Below are 23,943 nucleotides of genomic sequence, written 5' to 3' on the forward strand. Positions count from 1 at the left end.
AAAGCGTCCTTGAACGCACCACCAGGAAGAGTTTTCATGGAGTTTTTTTGAGCAGCCACTTGAAGAGCTTCCTCATGCGGCGCCATGTGAGCACCGCAAAACTGTATGCAGGTAGTTTCTGCAGGAAGAACCAACCTGCTGCCTGAAAGGGAGGAAGGTAAAAACCGACAGCATGTTTCAGAAAATTATCTTCAGCAAATCACAGTATGTGGTTAATGTGCTAAATCACCCTAAACCTCCAGAGTTTATTGGCAAGCATTAAGAGCAGCAAATAAACAGATCCATTAGGGATCTGGAGTGGAGCTCTCCTGAAAGGTAGTCCAAGGGAACTGGGAATTTCAAGTGTTTCCAGTAATTATACAGAGCTTGTGGGAAGTTGAGGCGAGCGTTTTTAACAATTCCACTGAGGCTAGGAGTATCAATAAGTGCAACCAGCCAGCGTCCCCAGCAGATACTACTAAGACTGCCTGCATTCCCCGCAAATACACTTTTAGGTAGATCACAGGCCTTAAATACTAAAGTTATTTAAAATGACAGAGATAGCAGAGATCTGCTGATTATTTTCTTCATGATGCACTTGATTACGCTGCTTGTTGAGCTTCCAAATGCATGTTCTCCTTCTGACCTGCTCTGCTGTCCTCTGCATTGTTTCCTCTCCTTTCCAGCAAATAATCCAGCTTAACGTTACATTAACTAGACTAGATATGTCAGAGACGCCATGTGTGTGAAATGTGTGCTTTTTGACGAACTGCAGTGTTAAACTGTTTAGGGATAGGTATCGTTAGGATGTTATGGATACTACTCTTATCGGTTCAGTTTTACTATTACTCAACTACATTACTAAAAGTGAAATATATATATATATTTTTTTTGACTAATAAATTCAGAACAGGATTAGAAGTGAATATTATAAATACAACAGTAAAGTTTACAACAGCAAAGTCACTATATTCTCTCCCTATATTTACAATATATGGTTTACATGTTTCTGTTTGTTGAACATGTGTATTGATTAAATATTGATTTTTCCATTTCCACCACTGGTTGTGAGGACTTCCAAGCACGTACACAATTCAGGGGACCTGTAGGATTAAAGTATGTATGTATGAGAATGTCCACAGCGCTGTGATGCAGTTCAAGGACATCAGGAGGGGCCAAGGAGAGTGTAGGGCCCAATGTCAGTGTCCCCCCTAAACTCTGAACCCTCACAGATTTATTTGACGTCACCTGGTAAGTGATGCACACATTTGTGGGTTTGGGACTTTTTATTTTACGTTGCGGCCGAGGCACTGAAGGGACGACTGATTTATAGTAATTATCTGTGTTCATCAGTTATCATGATGCCATCATAGGACAAAGTCCACACAGTTCTGACTGTATGACCATGTAAACGTCAGGGTTGGTTGCTCCTGTCGTGCTTGTTTGTTTATCGTTCTTCTTCCTCTCATGAGACGGGTTTGCTGAGACTTTTCTCTCGCTTCTGGGCTTCCCCAGCGGCCTACCATGAAGTGCAGTAACTGGCTTAACCAGGTAACTTCAGGATTAACTTTGTGACGTCAGGCATAACTTCCTGCTTGACCCGTACTACGAAAGGCAATTAACGCTCTTCACTGCTCCAAGCAGGTTATCTTCGTGGTTAGCTCAAAGTTTCCCTTATACGTGGACTACACATCTGTACTCGGTGAGTATTGTTGATAAATAGGCCTACCTTAGTAAAATATTTTTAGTTTTCATCCTCACTTGTTCCACTGGGGATGCAGCTGAACTACATTACATTTATACAGCGAGCCCTGCACCCTTTTTAAGATTTAGGGATTATCTTAATTAACTAATAGGCCAGTTTTTGAGATGTTGCTCATGTGGATAGGCTAACGGTAATTGAATTATCTTAAATGTTTTCACATATTTAGATTGACTATTTTACGTCTCCAAAGACGGTTGGAGGTTAATAATCTGAGAAAAGATGAAAGATTAAATTTAGAAGAACAAAACTCAGAAATTCCCTTAAAGTCACAAAAGGTCAGTAACTCAAAGCAAAGTCTCTAAAGTCCTGATGCATTTGATCATATGATGATTGTAGGCCAAAAATCATGAGTATTTCCTCATTGCTAAATCCAATTTAGAAGTAGGCAATAATACAATTTTCCACTGCAGGCGTAATACATGGCAGAGGTGTGTGTGATGTTGCAGCCTTGCCAACTGACATGATGGGTTTCATAAACTAATAAACTAATGACTATAGGCCACTACTAGAATATTAAAGTTTTTAACTTGTAGATTTGTCCCCTTAAATGTACCATTTTAAACTTGGAAATTTTGGAGTTTTTTATTATCAGATTATTACCCCTCTCCCCTGCTGCTCCTGGCTGGTTTTATTACAGTGGACCCAGTATGCAGTTGTACCTTTACATCTTTATCATATTACATATAAAAGAAGAGCCCATAAAATCCTAAACAGCGATTTGCAACAAGAATACTGTGAAGATAATTACAGATTGCCAACAAGCTTAACCTGGATTTGTTTGTCGCCACGTTGTTCGATTTTTAGAACGTTTCAATACACCCCTCACATCCTGACCCGATCCTGACACAGTCACCGTGCATTCTTCAGGTAAGTGAACGCGGACCAACTCCAATTCAGTTAACACAGACGCCATCTTCTTCACCTTCGTAGTGCTGTTTAACGCCGGCGTAGTCAGGCAGAGTTTGTCAACCCTGAGTTTGCTTGAAAACCCCGAGTTAAATCTGAATAGGTTAAACCCCCCTCGTAGTCCAGGCCTCTGGTAACCCCCGTGTTTCACGTCACAACGCTGTGAACTGTGAGCAGTTCCCTTAGGCAAAGTCTGCAGAAATGCGGCCTTATGAAAATGGTGCATAAAGGGCTCAAAATGTTCGCGAGCTTTCCATCCCTTAGCATGTACATCGAGGTTGGGCCAAGGTTTTCAAAAATACATGGAGCTGGTGGTTAGTTCAGAGGGCCTGGGAGATTAAAGCATTCCCCAAAAATTCAGGGAGCCTGTGGCTTTGAGACATTTCTAGCAAATACAATACTTACAGATACCAACTACCTTGGCAGCTAGTTCAGACGGGGAGGAGAGAGTGAGGAGTTCGATGCCAAAAGCTATTCGGCATAAAGAGCTTTAGGAGAGGAGGTTTAAAATCCCTGTAGCTGCTGAAGGAGCACAGCGACTCTGACCACTGCTGCCAGTAAAATATCAGTGATTATACTCTGTGAATGCACGCTGAAGTTGAAGGTTGTCCAGTGCAGTTTGTATTCAGCAGGCAGGACGTGGGTTTCTGACAGTCGCCTAGTTTCCCTTCAGCGGGAGTACGTGGGCTCGGTTACATAATTAACAGCTGTGATTCAGGATCACGAGCGGAGACGTCCTCCATCATGTCCTGTTAGAGATGGAAAGTAGGTCAGCCTGATCCAGGTGTCAGCTTGTGTATACCTGTATGTGTGTTCGTTACATCAGCTGTAGCTCATTTTCTTCGCCCTCGTTGCCTGGATACGTGCTCTGCTTTACAATCGGAAAGCTAGTAACTGCAGGGAACCTTTGTCGTCTTCATTCACTGCCGGTTAATGTGATCAGGAATACATCCACCCGCCGCCCACACACACTCTGGCCGACAGATTGCATGAAAGTCACTCAGCAGAAAGGCTTCAGACGGAGCGGTTTCAGACACATCCAGCTCATTCACTCACTCATTTATTTTAGAGTGAGGCTGGTTGAAGTTAAAACAGCAAAAGACGCAGTTCTACTTAGAACTTATTATGAATGACTCATCGTATAGAACATTTAGAAATAAGTACATTAAAGCTGCCGATTCTGACCTTTTAAAAGGCCTTTAAAGGTACAATGTGCAACTCCAAGGTTTTGGTATGAGAGACCTGGTGTTCAGTAGATATCTCTGCAACACAACACATAAACATCTTTGACAAGACGTCAGAGCTGTGACTACTTCACATTCTGTTTCATACTTTAATTCTTGCCAAATCTTACACACTGCACCTTTAAGTCTTTACTCGGAGTAGAAACATAAGAACAGCCTTTATAGCTTTAGCTGTCTTTTTATAACATTGGAGTAAAAAAGGAAACTGGAACCAAACAAAAGGTGAATGTCAGGTTAGAAATCTGGATACTGTGGCTGATCCTGGTTTCTTCGTTCTGACTGAGATGGTGAGAAATCACGAAACATCTGTTATGATCACGTAAACAGGGACATGCATGACCCGGTTAACATCATATGCCAGATATTATCACAACCAGGATATGGTTCACAACCGGGAGACTGACCTCCTCATTGATGTCCCTCTAGTTAACATCCTACAGAAAACGCTGGTTAGATAACAAACGTCCATTCACCATCTCAGCCGCCGTGACTGGAAACTGTGTGAACCTGCTGAACCTGCATCATCATTAATAATGCAGAATCCTGAGCAGAGTGCGATCTGTGGGCGACTGCATGTTTCACACCAGACAAAGTTTTCAACCCAACAAAACACATTTGATTAATTTAAGAAATCGGCCTCTGGGTCCTGGATAGAAAACAATCAAACACTAATTATCCACGGGTCATTAAATATGAGTACGCCCTGCAGCTATAAGATTTTTATTTTATTATATGATTTGCCATTGTGGTTTCTTTATGAGCAAAGCCACAAAAAACCTCCTGATTCTTTTGTCACATTTGATTCAGGAAGGAAGTCAACATTAGTCTCTTAAAGTGGTCATACTATGCTCATTTTCAGGTTCATAATTTTATTTAGGGGTTGGACCAGAACAGGTTTACATGGTTTAATGTTCAAAAAACACCATATATTCCTCGTTTCATCCTGTGTGTGGAACGCTCTGTTTTAGCTACAGAGTGAAGCATCTCTCTTTTATTAGATCTTTGTTGGGAGTTGCACATGCACAGTACCTAGGTAAGGACTACTAGCCAATCAGAGGCAGAGTAGGGCGGGTCCTGACAAACAAGGTAATGTGGTCCAAAACAAAGCCGCTTCAGCCGGTAAACGTGGCTTTGAGTCCCGTCACTGTGTGCTGCAGCTCAGTGTGTTTCTACACCACTGATTTTGAGGGCGTGTCACTCTAGCCGCCAGGCGAGCATTATGACCCGTGTTACATGGTGATGCAGACAGGTTACGGAAGTAAAGGCTGGACAACAATCCAGCTGTGTTCAGTTCAGAGCAGGGTTTTCTGTGGGAGATGGGAACTCCCTTTGGGCTGGACTTTGGACTTTTTCACTTTGCAAACCTGTTACATGCACAAAAAAGGTTTATAACTCAATAAAGGAGAGGGAAAAAGCCAAAAAGCAGAATATGACCTCTTTAAAGGCTGTTCAACCTGGACAGGAATACAATTGTGCAGGTTTTCAGCATGACAACAAATAAATTCTAACACCCTTATGAACTCATTTCATATCTGACAGTAGAAAGTACATTTACTTTCATTGCCCAGGTATCATGTTAGCTTTATAGTTTTACAGTAACACCAGTTGAGAGTTATGATATTATATAGCGTGGTATAAAACATATATGTTTAAACCTCTCCTGACTGTGTCACTGCAAATACAGTTTTTCCTCTGCAGTGAAATGTTTTCTTCCTTTTGCTCAGTTTGATTCTGCTTTAACAGGAAAGGGGAAAAAACACGACAGGAAAGGAGCTGCCAAAACAGGGGTGCATTAAGTAGCTGTTCTGGAGCTTTCGCTCATATCACACAATCTTCATCAGCAGATGGATGCAGGCCTACAGGGTAATATAGCTTTAAATTAATATTGATTACAATACACTTCAGGATTCGGGATCCTTGCTGAGCCAGTCGTAGCTCCAGAGTGAATCTTAAACCTTGGTCTCACACCTGATGGCTGTCACAGACAAAGCTGGGTGCGTCATTACCGCCAGCATCTTTGTGCTTCTGTTGCCATGACATCTGTATAAATGAGTCAGCTGGATCCTCAGTGTCTGTCTGGATCGTTAAAACATAATCCTGCATCAAAAAAATACACCTACACCAGATTTCCAGCAGCTGAATGGATATAATGACTAAAAATACACATATGTAATTTATTTGAGATACATGTGTCCTAATTAATCTCATGTTCAGTGAATGGATCCACTAACAGTTCCGGTGTGTCTCACAGCCTGATGACTCCTCTTCCTCTGAGCCACAGAGCTCCACTGTTGCCCAGAAACTATTATAAACCATCAGTGAGCCTCACTGCTGCACTGATACCGAAATTAACTCTTTTTGTCGCCGACAAACGTACAAAACTCCCACCCAGGAGCAATGTTCTGCTGGGAAAAAGAAAATCCCTCTTTCTTTCCGTAGCTCCGTGTGTTTCTTTCACGGACACTTGTTTCAAGTACCTGTATGTATGAAAATGTACAGGATGTTGGGTTTGTTGTGTACTTCATGTATACTGATGTGATGAAGCGTGAAGAGCGAGCTCAGAGTTTTGTTCCCGCAGATTGAAAAAATTGTTTCCTTTACAAAATGCTGTGAGTTTGACTCACGCGGAGGAACTTCAAAGCGGTTGGCTGTGATGATGATCATCCTTAGCTGTGTTTCCGTTTAGTGGTCAAGTGAATTTTAAGCAAACAAATATAATAATGTGAATTAGGTGCATTTCAATTGGTTTGGAGGAAATAAACTTGGCTACAGAAAGCTTTGGCAGCTCGCATGACTGTAATAAACAAGAAGTAGAAGTTGCAAACCGGAAACAACCAGTCGCACGGACCTGGGGACCATGGACCTGGGAAAACTGTAGAAAGGTCTTCAGGAATGTGTTACAGCTCGGCAAGTTGTAATTGTTCTTTCATGTCAGCTAGTATCGGCCATGTTTCATGCAGTCTGGAGATCCAATGAAGGTTCAAATCAAGGGCAACTGGACTTGGTTGAAGATACTAGCCTGTTAAAAACAGATGCCCCCGGTACCAGGGGGTCACTTTTTCTGAAAGCGTTGGTGTTGGACACCCTGAGATTAGAACGGTCTCTCATCACGCAGGTTTGATATTCGTTTGAAACGAATGTGTTGAAACGGAGTTGTAAGAGGGTAATGGAGTTCTAAGGAAGCGCTGTAGCAGTATCTCTGCCATTGTGGTGTTGTTTTGGTGTAAACGCTGCAGGTGAAACCACAGTGAGACGCACATTTTGAACAAGCACTCTATCCAAAAAGCGCAGGGAGGGCCCCTGTGAACTGGCACTGCACCCGGATTTTAAATTGATGAACAATGTGTGTGTAGTTCAGGGCACAATTCAAACAGAGTAAAAACATTAGTTGTCTCTCGCCGTTGACTACCATGTTTATTATTTCCACTAACATCTGTCTGCAGGAACATTTTCACACTGAAGCGTCTTGGACTTTGGCGTTAAGTTAACTAATCACTGCTCTCTGTTGTGGTGTTTATGTAGATCTCCAGTGTTGTTTGTGTGCAGGCAGCGAGCGCGTGACTGCTTCAGAACGAGGTCATCACGTTTTTATCATGCTCTTCTCTGTCAGTGCAGCCGGGCATGTGTGTGTATGTGAGATGTAGCTGAGTCAGAGTGTGTATCTGTGCACACTCACAGGTCCTCGTGCTGTGGGGACCTAAATATGTTCAGTCACGTAGTGCGAATTCAAATTGGTGGTGGTGAAGATGCATATTTTCTCTTCTATACCTACATTACTTCCATATAACCTATATTAAATCACAACGCTGGCTTAACCTTAGTCAGTTGTTGACGTTACACATGAAACTCCAATATATCCAAATACCTGAAAACCAAACAAACATGGAGACCTCATATGAGCCAAAGTCTATGTAATTAAACCCAAATTTAGTGGAAATGCTGTAGTTATATTGTCAAATACACAGTATTTTAATTCTCACACGGCCATCTGTAATCCTACAGCGTACACAGGCATCAGTACCACGTGCTAACCTGCTGATGTTTAGCAGGTATACGGTTTATCATGTTCACCATTTTAATTTAGCATGTTAGCATGCTAAATTAGAAGGAAAAACACACTCAGGCTGATGGGAATGTCATCAGTTCTGCAGGTATTTGGTCATAAACCAAAGTGTTGGACACGTGTTGAGCTGATGAAGGCGCTAGATGAAAGGTCAGAGGGTCATCAAAGTTATTACAGTTCATCCTAAGGGAAGCATATAAGAAGTACTACTAAGTCAAATGAGCATGTATTCATTTAATCATTCAAAAAGATCATGATAATTAACCCAACTATGTACATACAGTCACAAACAGTAGGCCTTCAGGAACCTTAAGCCTAGTTCACACTACACGATTTTAGCCCGATTTACCGCTTGGCGACCATCAGGGATAAATCAGCGGTCGATCGGCGAACTGCTCAACGACGTTTCAAAATTGCTCCCTGACACATTTCTGGCACATCGCCGACGCCAGATAGATATCTAGCACGCCAAATATCTGGAGGAGTTGGTCGACTCGACATCCACATCCAGCCAATGAGAGCAGGCTGCTACTTTTTCACTACAAAATACTTTTTACTCCCCTCCAGCTCTCTCTGTATCTCAGACGATCCCTCCTACCTGCGTGTGCTGATCCAGTCTTTATAATAACAAACAGCTCTTTCGTGTGTAGGTTTGTGTCATTTCCCGTTTTACATTTCACCTGGGTTTTCTTGACTAAACGTGGTCTGGAGACCAGCGTCGGGTGACACAGCCGCTGTCAGCTCATGTAGTGTGTGACCTCCTGTCACCGATCAGTCACGTAGTGTGAACGCCACGATGACTTCAAGACTCCCGTCACAAGACGGCAAGTTGTGTAGTGTGAACAGCACGGCCATCGGCCGACGCTGATAGTCGTGTAGTCTGCATGAGGCACTAGGAGTCCTGTGGGGGACCTGGTTATTACTCTGTGGCTCAGTGTATCTTTGACACGTTTTCACCACCTGACACCTGCCTCGTGTCCGGGGGCCCATCCGTCAGTACTCAGGCCGACATGGTGAAATGCACCGCAGAGCGTCACACTTTGTATTCACAGCGACACAAAGCAGCTTCGCCTCGGATCAGGTGTTTTTGTTCCCGCTGTGAGAACCACATTGTCGTCTCCGTGTGCACACATGAAGATTACAAGATTACTGTGATGAGCGGAGCACACGGGAGCGTCTGACTTCCTGTTGACAGTACAGGAGACAAGACGAGGTTCATAAACAGTGACAGAGGACTGAGTCTGAAGCGCAGGAATAGAGAACGATGCATTATCAGAAGAGCATGAAAACCGAAGCCACGTCCAATCATAGTTAATGGCAGCTCTGCAGCTCTCCATCGAGACATTGATTCAATAGTAAAGCTCCATTAGCAGCTCGAAACGCTAAACTGCCACATGTACAGCTCTTGTGAACTTCATCCTGCTGAAAGTGTGTGTAAGCTCATCCATTTAAAACAGTGCTTCATTGCACTGAACAATAACAGTGTGACCAGAGTCCAGCGTACCGCACTCAGCCTTGTAACGTTATGAGTGTACCGTGTGTACTCGTAGCGCGCTGTATTTTGCCATACCAGTCAGTGTGAACGCACATAACACTCAAAGTAGTGTAAGTACAGACGGACAGCGAGTGGAGAGAGAGTTTGAGACACTGTACAGTGGAAAACGACTCTCTGAAAGACAGGTGCAGCGATTCTTATCATACTGGAGCTTCTCAGGGACAACAGGCTGGATGGAAACCTGATATTTGTGAGCAGTGATCTGTTGGCCTGATTATGTCTCAAACCAGGAAAGGGAAAGTGAAGCTGCACGTGATCTAAGCTGACTGAACAAGCATTCACTGAATGGTTGATGGCTTTTCATCCCCCCTCCCTGCAGGTCTTCCTTATGGCTGGGAGGAGGCGTACACTGCAGACGGAGTGAAATACTACATCAAGTAAGAGGGATCAGACTTCATACATCCCACTCAGGATCATGGATAGATTGACCTGTTAGAGGGCCCTGAGGCCGAACTTTACACCCCGTGTAAGATACTGACTGGATAAATGACATGTCTTGAAAACAGCAGATCAGCTGTACAGATGAGTGCAACACACCCCACTGCAGTTATTTCTTACAGTATATCATTTATTTAATTATTATTAAATAAATATATTTAATAAAACATTAGGTTTAGGGGAAGATGGTGGTTTTGGTTAGATTACATACATTATGTGATGGTGGATGGGTTACATCGAAGTTCCTTGTCTTATACGGACGTTGAAGTGTACCTTGTGCGTCAAATACCGACGCTTTGTCAGGTTTTCTCAAAGCGTTGGTATTTGATGCCCTGAGATAAGAACGGGTTTGAACAGACGTGCATCCTTCTCACTTGATATATTTTATGGTAATGTATAGCTAAAAACAAATATCTGTAGGCTATTAAAGTAATGTTGTGTGTGGATGCATCATATTGTGTATACACTTAAAATCTGAACACAGATTCTGGTCAGGCAGATCACATCATATTTACACTTTACATTAACATGCATTTTTCCTTATCTGGATAAAGTATCGGGATATAGATTTTAATATCAGGTGTAAATAGGGCAAACGGTCTCCACCAACTGCTAAATGTGCCACTATGTTCAGCAGCTGCTCTCTGACTGAGTCTGTCTGCTGTTTAAGTTTTAAAGTTTTTCTGTTATCTGTTGGTTTCACAATCTGACAGTTAAAGACAGGAGCAGCCTGAACAAAAATGTAAAAAGTTAAACAGAGAGACCTGAATGCCTTCTGTAACCAACAAATAGTCCGGAAGGCAGCAAGTATCTGAGCCTCTCAGGCTCTGGCAGGTTAATTCTCTCTGTTGCCTTCAGGGTGTGCAAGACGAACCGCCACTCCAAATCTTTTATCCCTTTGGCGATCCGTTCTTAAACTCTCTGTAGGGTTCTTTGGGGTTTTAAATGTGCACATACTGGTTGCTTGCATGTTGTGAAGGTTGTGTGCATATTTGTGTTATGTACTGTTGCAAACATGCTGCTCCTAAGTAATTGCTCCTAGTGGGATTAATAAAGTTGATTGAATTGAATTGATGCTGAGCAGCTCGCGTACGGCGGCATCTATGCATGCGGAGATCCATTTCAGGGGAAAATGTAGTACTTTGATGGCACAAATTATTATTTTAAGACAACAAATTAGGTAGATTCAGGCGGTGAGTGCTAAATTCAGGGAATCATTTGTTTTAAAAATCTTGTTTCATAAGACCTGTGTAGACTTTTCTTTGTAGAACTGAAAGCATGAGAGCAGTCAGGCTTGAAAAGAGAGCTGAGCAACCAGCATCGTTTTTTTGTCTCTTATCTGTGACAGCCACATGACCCAGACAACATCATGGAGCCTCCCTGAGACCAGCAGCAGCAGCGCCTCGGGTCCTCCTCCACCTCCAGAGACGTCAGAGCTGGAGGGAGAGCGAGATGGGGAGGTCACAGACCGGAGGCCCAGCCCCTCCATAGAGACAGAGATGTAAAAACCTGCAGCAGACTCTCCTCTGGTCCCCATGTTTGCAGCAGCAGGAGGTTTTTATCTGGCTTCCCTTTGCCGTGATAAAAAAAACACTCCTATTAAAGTAAATTAAAGGCTAATATTGTTAAACCTGGGACCTGTTTTCACATATGTTGTTGTTGAAATGACTAGTAGGTACAAAAGGTGTAGAATCCGTGCGGTAGATGATTCAGCCGGCAGCTTACATATTCCTTTGCAGCGATTGCACCCGTCAAAACGGCGTCCACAGAAAGTGCTTCTTTTGCCGGTGACAACATCATGGAAAGGATCCCCACGAGGGACTCCTGGTGACACCATTTGTTTTTAATAAAAAACTAATGTCTCGCTCAAGGACAATTATCGCTTTGAAATCTCGTGAGAGGGGAGTTGTTGCAGGAAGACGCCGGTGGAAACAAGGGACACAAGATTTTAAGACATCCACTGCACAGATTCCAAAACCTTTTGTACCTATTAGTCATATCCACATCAAAATATGTGAAAATAGGGCCCAGGTTTAAACATACAGAAATCACCCTTTAATGCATTAAAAAGTTTAACCTCTGCTGGGCCCACGTGTGCTGTTTGGTCAAGCTTCTTTCAAACCCACACCTTTATTTTAAAGGAATAGTTTAGCGAAATACACTTTTTTGCTTTCTTGCCAAGAGTTAGATGAGAAGATTGCTGGCATATGATGAACCTAGCTTTCCAGCCTGTTTTTACGAGATTACAGCTCCGACTTGGCTGGTTCCTGCCTGCATTTTAACAATATTTACACCTTTGAACACAATTAACATCATCTTGCTGTTAATAAAACTGAAAAAAGTACTGTGGTGAGTGAACCTAAAGGTTTTACAGACTTTACCGAGTCAAAATGGCTGCTAGGGCTAACCGATATACTGTGCATTACCTGTGCTAATCGCTAATGCTAATCTCTAGCGTGACTTTAAACACATCCCAGCCCCACCTGTACATTCAAATTCCCATTGTAGCCGACCCCAGGCCAATAAACTCTTAAGATGTGTCTGTGTCACCACAGCCATTTGGCAGGTTAAATGAACAAGATATAAAATGTTAAATGTGTTAAATAGTGAGTCTTAATGCTAAGCTAAGCTAGTTGCATATTTACTGTAAAGACATGAGAGTGCCATCAGCCTTTTATCAAACTGTTCCTTAAAATTCTAGAGGAGATCTCAAAGTAATAAATATGTCAACAAACAAAAGTCTGGGTAGACTGTGTCTAAAATGATGCACAAGATATTTAGAAAATGTCCAGGAATATGTGTCACTGTTGGACAGTTTGTTTGGTTTTATTTTAATAATCTTGAGGGGACATTTAGTGGGAGAAACATCAGATGTATAAATTAGGATTTACTGGAGAGTCTCTCCAGGTGTGTATCTGTAAAGCTTCAGTCCAAAGTGTTATAAAGACATAATCTGTTTCAGAATAAATTAATGCTGTAACTCATCAGTGACTCAGTCTCACTTTGTGGAGCTTTTCCCCTTAATGTCTGCTGGATGTTACACATGTTTTTCATCCTGGTTCCTGACCTGTTGTGCTCATAGACGGCTGAAAAACAACTGAGCCAAGACATTTGTAGGCAGGATTTAAGGATGGGTTCGTATTTTCTTTCTTTCTTTACATAACAAGCAATAAATGTCACAACTCATCAATCAGTGGATTCTCTCAAGTAAATCTGCTTAAAACCTTTTGTGTTGGGTTCAACTTTGGTGAACTGCCATGTGAATAACTCAGCAAGTAGTCACTATGTCACCAGGACTCTAGCACCACCTAAGGACACACAGATGAACTTTGTAGTAACACATATTTCATGAAGATGCGATGACCTGGTAATAGCTATATATAAACTTTGACATAGATCAACAAGTATTTTCCAACTCAGCAAAACTGTATTCACCGTGGTGTAAGATCAGAAATCACTTCATCCGTCCTTTTTATTAGACGTTACAGAATACCTTTATCAAATGCAGCCATTTCATAAACCTGAGAGGAGGAAGATATCTTGAGGACTCTCTGGGACTTTCTGTTGCATTCAGGCCTGTCTCTTTCATTGTCTGTCTTCAGCTCCCAACCTCCACTCACTCTTGCAGGCTGGTAAGCAGAATCGTCGGTATGTTTTTATTCCCAGCGACAGGAAGGCTTTCTCAGTTGATGAAGCTATTCTGAGAAGGTCTACATTCCTGCTTCCGAATTGTTCTCCAGGCCCACAATGGAGCCTGAAGTTTGCTGCTACAAGCTTGTCCAAACTAACAAGACGCTTTTTTCATCTCTGCAGCAGCTCAAGGGTAGAAGAGCTGAGAGGAAACAGGTGCAAATCAACACGTTGGCGTTCCCAAATGAGAAAAAGATGACTGAGGAGGTTCTCTATAGTTTTAAGTTGTTTATTCAACAGCACACGACAACAGAAGTTTTATAATCGAGATACAAGTTGTATAAAACTAAAGCATAAGTCTAGGTTTATGCTCAGAGAGTGGCGGTTCTGGGGTCTTGGGATCTCACAGAATCTCATGTGATCAATCGTGACTTCAGAAATCCAGCTGCACTGAAAGAGTTCTGGTTCACCTGCAAAATGTCACTCAAAGAGACATGAAACAAATGCTCCTGCGCCCACAACCTTCTTTCCCCCAAATATCACACATTTTTATTTAATTATTTTCTTTAAGAACTTCCTGCTGACTGACAAAGATGACCACAACTCTTTGCCTGGCAGCACGTGTCCAATCATCCATGGCTACGGGCAAGTTTGTCAGGAGATTGTTGGGATGCATGTGATCACTTTTTACTCAGGAAATGAAGACTGAATAAAACATGTGTGATGATGATTTGATGAGGGAGCGTGCCCTCAGAAGTCTCTGTGTACCACGTACTGCTGTTATTATTGGACTGTGACGTGTTACCCTGTCCAGCAGTGGTACATAACACGTCACGGAGGTAGATCGATACACAGATCTTTCTTTCCTTTCGATGTTGGATTTTAAACCAATTCTTCTCTGTTTTGTTCCCTTTGCTGACGAAAATAACAAAATAAAAGTCTTAAATAATAAGATTATTCCACTGTTCAGCCTCGGGTGAGGAAGTCATTGTGGGAATTATTATTGAGCTTTTGCGTGTGCTTTTGGAGTGTGTGAATGTGTGTGTGTTGGTGTGTGAGGTTAGGTAGTATTTATAGTGTGTGTGCGAGGGCTGGAAGTGGAAGGGTCGAGCCAATGTTCTTCCTGCCTGGGGTTCCAAGTATTGATTTCCTTTCTTGCTAGCAAGTGCAGCTATAAATATCCGCCGCGCCTGGAAACACTAATGATGTAACACACAACAAACACACACTCATTAACACCTAAACAGACCTTTATGCACGAGCACGTTTACTGGTGTGTTGTAGTTTCCACTATTTGGCTCATTTCGGTTTTTTGGTTGCTGTTCCATTTCTGTTGATCAAGGATATCTTTATTGTCCCAGAGGGGCGATTTGTTGCACAGACAGCAGTCAACACAAAACCAGTCACAACTCACAAACAAGCAATATAAAAATAGGCAAAATAAATACACTAACGTTAAAAGGCCACAGTTAAAGTAAAGTGCTGAGCAATGATTAAAAAATGGAATTGTTACGCACAAAATTGAGTAATGAATTCTAAAGTAGTGTGTTGCTGACTTTTAATTTAAATGTACTGCTATATACACAGAAGTGCAATAACATGTGGTTTGCAAACACTTTTTCCCAGCAGTATTCCTTTTACACAGCAGCAATAAAATATTTTTGTAAATCTCAACTTAAACATTAATGTAATCGAATCAAATATTAAACCAAAGCTATTTGCCACCGGCAGGGCGTTATTTTATGAGCAAGCACAGTGTTAAAGTAGTTTTATTTTTAAAGTCTAACTGGACGTTGCATATTTATTATTGCCAGCGGAGCCCTAAACGTGCAATAACAATGCTAAAGGCGTTAAAAGAGTTCCAACGGGTCTTGACCAAGCCTCTAATGTCACGTGACTTACGAACGGTCAAATGTGTTGTCTTGGGAGTCAATGGCAATCGACCTATCCTGTGGTTTGAGGATGTGATCATTAGATCGTCTGTTTGTGCACACATGCAGGTCCTGCCCTTTGCTTGTGTCTGAACAGTTTACAACCAAATCAGCGGAGAAGTTACGCAACCTGCAAAGCCTCTTTGCCTTGATTCAACCTGGAGAATTCAAAGGTCACAGACTGCATCAACAACGCCGTCAGGATTGGATTAGAAAGCTCCCCCCAAACACATCAGAGTTAGTCAGCGATTGGCCTGCTTAATAACATCCCTGATGAGTTAAACAGAAAACTCAAAATGACTCCAGTTCCACCTCTTTTATTTAAGCTCTTTGTGACCTCAGATCTTATTAACTGTCTTGTTTTTTACAACTGAAAATAGGTCTTGGCTCGTCCACGTTAGGTCTTAAGAGGTACCAGGAGGTCAGCGCTCTGACTGAGCTCATTCAGGCCAGCTTTGGTTATGTAAATCATAATTTCAACCGTGTAATGGTATAAGACCAGTCCAGGCACACTGGGATTACATGACCACATTGTTGTTTAGAGTGTGCTATTAAAAAACTGACCCACAAAACAAGGGCTTTTGTGTAATTGAGCTTCTGAGGTATGGACGCACTAAATTACCTCCTCACCATTAATCCCATCGTTTTAGGAGGAAAATCCAATTTACTCTCCTGGAAGTTTCACTGTAGATTCTTTGTGGCTCGCAGACTTCGTCCAAATGACAAAAAGAACAATTAGAACAATTAGGAACTATTTTAGATTCTTTGACATCCATTCATAACAAAGACACATAGTTTGAAAGAGGATGATGTCTATTGGCCAGATATTGGATGGATTACTATGAAATCAGTTTCAGATGGTCATGACCTCCACATGATAAATCCTAACAACTTTGGTAATCTTTTCATCTATCAAAAGGACCATTTGTCAATCGACATGAAAATTAAAAGAATTAACAATGAATTTCAATTGTTATTGACTTTGTCGTTACTTAGATGAAGCAAAACTATCTTGTCTTGTTTATGTCTGTCAATTCTGTGTGAAGAACAAACATGGAGATACAACAGAGACATCAAAGAGATGTGACGGATGGGGATGTGACGGAGACGTGACGGAGACGAGATACAAAAGTGATGGAGAAGTGACGAACAGGTGACAGAGACGTGACAGAGACGAAATAGAGACGTGATGGAGACGAGATAGAGACGTGACGGAGAAGAAATAGAGATGTGATGGAGACGCAATAGAGATGTGATGGAGACGAAATAGAGACGTGATGGAGACGAGATAGAGACGTGACGGAGAAGAAATAGAGACGTGATGGAGACGAGATAGAGACGTGATGGAGACGAGATAGAGACGTGACGGAGAAGAAATAGAGATGTGATGGAGACGAAATAGAGATGTGATGGAGACGAAATAGAGACGTGATGGAGACGAGATAGAGATGTGATGGAGACGAAATAGAGATGTGATGGAGACCAAATAGAGACGTGATGGAGAAGAAATAGAGACGTGATGGAGACGAAATATAGACGTGATGGAGACGAGATAGAGACGTGACGGAGAAGAAATAGAGATGTGATGGAGACGAAATAGAGATGTGATGGAGACGAAATAGAGACGTGATGGAGACGAGATAGAGATGTGATGGAGACGAAATAGAGATGTGATGGAGACGAAATAGAGACGTGATGGAGAAGAAATAGAGACGTGATGGAGACGAAATATAGACGTGATGGAGACGAGATAGAGACGTGACGGAGAAGAAATAGAGATGTGATGGAGACGAAATAGAGATGTGATGGAGACGAAATAGAGACGTGATGGAGACGAGATAGAGATGTGATGGAGACGAAATAGAGATGTGATGGAGACCAAATAGAGACGTGATGGAGAAGAAATAGAGACGTGATGGAGACGAAATATAGACGTGATGGAGACGAGATAGAGACGTGACGGAGAAGAAATAGAGATGTGATGGAGACGAAATAGAGATGTGATGGAGACGAAATAGAGACGTGATGGAGACGAGATAGAGATGTGATGGAGACGAAATAGAGATGTGATGGAGACGAAATAGAGACGTGATGGAGACGAGATAGAGACGTGATGGAGACGAAATATAGATGTGATGGAGACGAAATATAGACGTGATGGAGACGAGATAGAGATGTGACGGAGAAGAAATAGAGACGTGATGGAGACAAAATATAGACGTGATGGAGACGAGATAGAGACGTGACGGAGAAGAAATAGAGACATGATGGAGACGTGATGGAGACGAAATAGAGACGTGATGGAGACGAGATAGAGACGTGATGGAGACGAAATAGAGACGTGATGGAGACGAAATAGAGACGTGACAGAGACGAGATACAGATGTGATGGAGACGAGATAAAGACGTGATGGAGAAGCGATTGAAACGTGGCGGAGACGAGATAGAGATGTGACGGAGAAGACAAGATGGAGAAGCGATTGAAACGTGATGGAGACGAAATAGAGACATGATGGAGACGTGATGGAGACGAAATAGAGACGTGATGGAGACGAGATAGAGACGTGATGGAGACAAAATATAGACGTGATGGAGACGAGATAGAGACGTGACGGAGAAGAAATACAGACGTGATGGAGACGAGATCCAGATGTGATGGAGAAGTGACGGAGACGTGATGGAGACGTGACAGAGACGAAATAGAGACGTGATGGAGACGAGATAGAGACGAGATGGAGACGTGATGGAGACGAAATAGAGACGTGATGGAGACGAAATAGAGACATGATGGAGACGTGATGGAGACGAGATAGAGACGTGATGGAGACGAAATAGAGACGTGATGGAGACGAAATAGAGACGTGACAGAGACGAGATACAGATGTGATGGAGACGAGATAAAGACGTGATGGAGAAGCGATTGAAACGTGGCGGAGACGAGATAGAGATGTGATTATGATGTAATGGTGAAGTAAAAAGTACAATATCTCCCTCTGAGATGTGGTGGAGTAGAAGTAGAAAGTGTCATGAAAAGAAAATACTCTAGTAAAGTACAAATACCTCTAATGTTTACTTACATACAGTACTTAAATATACATAGCGACTGTCCACCACTAATGATAAGTAATTATTGTCAGTGTATAGGTCGTTTGGGAGGGGGGTTCACTAATTGTCATAATTATTTTTGACAACCTGAGGTCAGCAGAATATTTACATCTTATCACCTTATACAACTGATCGTGTTAGCAAACAGCTCATTTACATATTCAGCAGCCAGAAAGCATCATTATGATCTCATTGGTGTGTCCAACTTTTACTGTCTTCGCTGCCAAACGCTACACTTTCTTCCCCAGAGAGTCTCTATAATGAAGTTACAAAGAAACAAAACAACAAGCGCCAACACAGATGAAGGGAGCAGCTTTAATATGTAGAATCTTTAATAAATGAAGATGTTTTTAACAGGTGGAATCATTAATGTCCAGGGACAGACGCTTAACAACGCTCTCCAGGTGATTCAGATAGCAGATTAAAGGGATGAGTCACCGCTGAGTTTGGCCCGGTCACCGCTCTGAAGCAGCAGAGTCTAAGACCTGTCCTACTTTCCCTCTCACCATGGTCGCCACAACATTGCCATGCTGTAGCAACCACTGTTGCTAAGGAAGGTTTAATGAGAGCGAGACAGAGACAGGGATTTATCAAGTCTGCAGAGGAAGACTTCTCCATCCAGGGTGGCATCCAGGGTTCAGCTGCTGTCTGTAAGAGTCACACAGGCCTGAAGGACGGGTCCACGTCTGCAGGTCTGAGCATAAAGGACAGGACTTGGTCCCTGTCTGCAGGTCTGAGTATGAAGGACAGGACACGGTCCATGTCTGCAGGTCTGAGTATGAAGGACAGGACTCAGTCTGTTTGTGCAGGTCTGAGCATAAAGGAAAGGACTCGATCCATGTCTGCAGGTCTGAGCATAAAGGACAGGACTCAGTCCATGTCTGCAGGTCTGAGTATGAAGGACAGGACACGGTCCATGTCTGCAGGTCTGAGCATAAAGGACAGGACTCAGTCCATGTCTGCAGGTCTGAGTATGAAGGACAGGACACGGTCCATGTCTGCAGGTCTGAGCATAAAGGACAGGACTCGGTCCATGTCTGCAGGTCTGAGCATAAAGGACAGGACACGGTCCATGTCTGCAGGTCTGAGCATAAAGGACAGGACTCGGTCCACGTCTGCAGGTCTGAGCATAAAGGACAGGACACGGTCCAAGTATAAAGGAAAGGACACAGTCCATGTCTGCAGGTCTGAGCATAAAGGAAAGGACTCTGTCCCTGTCTGCAGATCTGAGTATGAAGGACAGGACATGGTCCATGTCTGCAGGTCTGAGCATAAAGGACAGGACTCGGTCCATGTCTGCAGGTCTGAGCATAAAGAACAGGACTCGGTCCACGTCTGCAGATCTGAGTATGAAGGACAGGACACGGTCCATGTCTGCAGGTCTGAGCATAAAGGACAGGACTCGGTCCACGTCTGCAGGTCTGAGCATAAAGGACAGGACACGGTCCAAGTATAAAGAACAGGACTCGGTCCACGTCTGCAGATCTGAGTATGAAGGACAGGACACGGTCCATGTCTGCAGGTCTGAGCATAAAGGACAGGACACGGTCCAAGTATAAAGGACAGGACACGGTCCATGTCTGCAGGTCTGAGCATAAAGGACAGGACTCGGTCCACGTCTGCAGGTCTGAGCATAAAGGACAGGACACGGTCCAAGTATAAAGGAAAGGACACAGTCCATGTCTGCTGGTCTGAGCATAAAGGAAAGGACTCTGTCCATGTCTGCAGGTCTGAGCATAAAGGACAGGACACGGTCCACGTCTGCAGGTCTGAGCATAAAGGACAGGACACGGTCCAAGTATAAAGGAAAGGACACAGTCCATGTCTGCAGGTCTGAGCATAAAGGACAGGACACGGTCCACGTCTGCAGGTCTGAGCATAAAGGACAGGACACGGTCCAAGTATAAAGGAAAGGACACAGTCCATGTCTGCAGGTCTGAGCATAAAGGACAGGACTCGGTCCATGTCTGCAGGTCTGAGCATAAAGGACAGGACGCGGTCCAAGTATAAAGGAAAGGACACAGTCCATGTCTGCAGGTCTGAGCATAAAGGAAAGGACTCGGTCCATGTCTGCAGGTCTGAGCATAAAGGACAGGACTCGGTCCACGTCTGCAGATCTGAGCATAAAGGACAGGACATGGTCCAAGTATAAAGGAAAGGACTCAGTCCATGTCTGCAGGTCTGAGCATAAAGGACAGGACTCGGTCCACGTCTGCAGATCTGAGTATGAAGGACAGGACACGGTCCATGTCTGCAGGTCTGAGCATAAAGGACAGGACTCGGTCCACGTCTGCAGGTCTGAGCATAAAGGACAGGACATGGTCCAAGTATAAAGGAAAGGACACAGTCCATGTCTGCAGGTCTGAGCATAAAGGACAGGACTCGGTCCATGTCTGCAGGTCTGAGTATGAAGGACAGGACACGGTCCATGTCTGCAGGTCTGAGCATGAAGGACAGGACTCGGTCCATGTCTGCAGGTCTGAGCATAAAGGACAGGACTCGGTCCACGTCTGCAGGTCTGAGCATAAAGGACAGGACACGGTCCAAGTATAAAGGAAAGGACACAGTCCATGTCTGCAGGTCTGAGCATAAAGGACAGGACTGTGTCCCTGTCTGCAGGTCTGAGTATGAAGGACAGGACTGTGTCCCTGTCTGCAGGTCTGAGTATGAAGGAAAGGACTGTGTCCCTGTCTGCAGGTCTGAGTATGAAGGACAGGACTCTGTCCACGTCTGCAGGTCTGAGTATGAAGGACAGGACACAGTCTGTGTACGCAGGTCTGAGTATAAAGGACAGGACTCGGCCCATGTCTGCAGGTCTGAGTATGAAGGACAGGACACGGTCTGTGTGTGCAGGTCTGAGCATAAAGGACAGCACTCTGTCCCTGTCTGCAGGTCTGAGTATGAAGGACAGGACACGGTCCCTGTCTGCAGGTCTGAGTATAAAGGACAGGACACGGTCTATGTCTGCAGGTCTGAGTATAAAGGACAGGACACGGTCTATGTCTGCAGGTCTGAGTATAAAGGACAGGACACGGTCTGTGTGTGCAGGTCTGAGTATAAAGGACAGGACTCGGTCTGCGTACGCAGGTCTGAGTATAAAGGACAGGACACGGTCTGTGTACGCAGGTCTGAGTATAAAGGACAGGACACGGTCTGTGTACGCAGGTCTGAGTATGAAGGACAGGACACGGTCTGTGTGTGCATGTCTGAGCATAAAGGACAGCACTCTGTCCCTGTCTGCAGGTCTGAGTATGAAGGACAGGACTCTGTCCCTGTCTGCAGGTCTGAGTATAAAGGACAGGACACGGTCTATGTCTGCAGGTCTGAGTATAAAGGACAGGACACGGTCTGTGTACGCAGGTCTGAGTATAAAGGACAGGACTCTGCCCATGTCTCCAGGTCTGAGTATGAAGGACAGGACACGGTCTGTGTGTGCAGGTCTGAGTATAAAGGACAGGACTCTGTCCTGTCTCGCAGGTCTGAGTATGAAGGACAGGACACGGTCCCTGTCTGCAGGTCTGAGCATAAAGGACAGGACTCTGTCCCTGTCTGCAGGTCTGAGTATGAAGGACAGGACTCTGTCCCTGTCTGCAGGTCTGAGTATGAAGGACAGGACTCTGTCCCTGTCTGCAGGTCTGAGTATAAAGGACAGGACACGGTCTGTGTCTGCAGGTCTGAGTATAAAGGACAGGACACGGTCTGTGTCTGCAGGTCTGAGTATAAAGGACAGGACACGGTCTGTGTCTGCAGGTCTGAGTATGAAGGACAGGACACGGTCTGTGTGTGCAGGTCTGAGTATAAAGGACAGGACTCTGCCCATGTCTCCAGGTCTGAGTATGAAGGACAGGACACGGTCTGTGTGTGCAGGTCTGAGCATAAAGGACAGCACTCTGTCCCTGTCTGCAGGTCTGAGTATGAAGGACAGGACTCTGTCCCTGTCTGCAGGTCTGAGTATAAAGGACAGGACACGGTCTATGTCTGCAGGTCTGAGTATAAAGGACAGGACACGGTCTGTGTACGCAGGTCTGAGTATAAAGGACAGGACTCTGCCCATGTCTCCAGGTCTGAGTATGAAGGACAGGACACGGTCTGTGTGTGCAGGTCTGAGCATAAAGGACAGCACTCTGTCCCTGTCTGCAGGTCTGAGTATGAAGGACAGGACTCTGTCCCTGTCTGCAGGTCTGAGTATGAAGGACAGGACTCTGTCCCTGTCTGCAGGTCTGAGTATAAAGGACAGGACACGGTCTGCGTCTGCAGTTCTGAGTATAAAGGACAGGACACGGTCTGTGTGTGCAGGTCTGAGTATAAAGGACAGGACACGGTCTGTGTGTGCAGGTCTGAGTATGAAGGACAGGACACGGTCTGTGTGTGCAGGTCTGAGTATAAAGGACAGGACTCGGCCCATGTCTGCAGGTCTGAGTATGAAGGACAGGACACGGTCTGTGTGTGCATGTCTGAGCATAAAGGACAGCACTCTGTCCCTGTCTGCAGGTCTGAGTATGAAGGACAGGACTCTGTCCCTGTCTGCAGGTCTGAGTATAAAGGACAGGACTCTGTCCCTGTCTGCAGGTCTGAGTATAAAGGACAGGACACGGTCTGTGTCTGCAGGTCTGAGTATAAAGGACAGGACACGGTCTGTGTGTGCAGGTCTGAGTATAAAGGACAGCACTCTGTCCCTGTCTGCAGGTCTGAGTATAAAGGACAGGACTCTGTCCCTGTCTGCAGGTCTGAGTATAAAGGACAGGACTCTGTCCCTGTCTGCAGGTCTGAGTATAAAGGACAGGACTCTGTCCCTGTCTGCAGGTCTGAGTATAAAGGACAGGACTCTGTCCCTGTCTGCAGGTCTGAGTATAAAGGACAGGACTCTGTCCCTGTCTGCAGGTCTGAGTATAAAGGACAGGACACGGTCTGTGTCTGCAGGTCTGAGTATAAAGGACAGGACTCTGTCCCTGTCTGCAGGTCTGAGTATAAAGGACAGGACTCTGTCCCTGTCTGCAGGTCTGAGTATAAAGGACAGGACACGGTCTGTGTGTGCAGGTCTGAGTATAAAGGACAGCACTCTGTCCCTGTCTGCAGGTCTGAGTATAAAGGACAGGACACGGTCTGTGTGTGCAGGTCAGAGCATAAAGGACAGGACACGGTCCAAGTATAAAGGACAGGACTCTGTCCCTGTCTGCAGGTCAGAGCATAAAGGACAGGACTCTGTCCCTGTCTGCAGGTCTGAGCATGAAGGACAGGACTCTGTCCCTGTCTGCAGGTCTGAGCATGAAGGACAGGACTCTGTCCCTGTCTGCAGGTCTGAGAATGAAGGACAGGACTCTGTCCCT

The 23,943-nt window shown here is 44.2% G+C and overlaps 1 protein-coding gene across 1 annotated transcript; it reads left to right on the top strand.

Moving 5' to 3' along the window:
• The first annotated feature begins 32 nt into the window (after positions 1-32).
• Positions 33-12,934, top strand: LOC123982908 (transcriptional coactivator YAP1-like). The gene is made up of 3 exons (XM_046068869.1): positions 33-157; positions 9,832-9,889; positions 11,299-12,934. Exons 1-3 carry the CDS (start codon positions 106-108, stop codon positions 11,453-11,455), a joined length of 267 nt encoding a protein of 88 aa, XP_045924825.1. The 5' UTR covers positions 33-105; the 3' UTR covers positions 11,456-12,934.
• The last annotated feature ends 11,009 nt before the right edge of the window (positions 12,935-23,943 follow it).

This window comes from Micropterus dolomieu, linkage group LG14 (assembly GCF_021292245.1).
Source record: "Micropterus dolomieu isolate WLL.071019.BEF.003 ecotype Adirondacks linkage group LG14, ASM2129224v1, whole genome shotgun sequence".
Lineage (NCBI taxonomy): Eukaryota > Metazoa > Chordata > Actinopteri > Centrarchiformes > Centrarchidae > Micropterus > Micropterus dolomieu.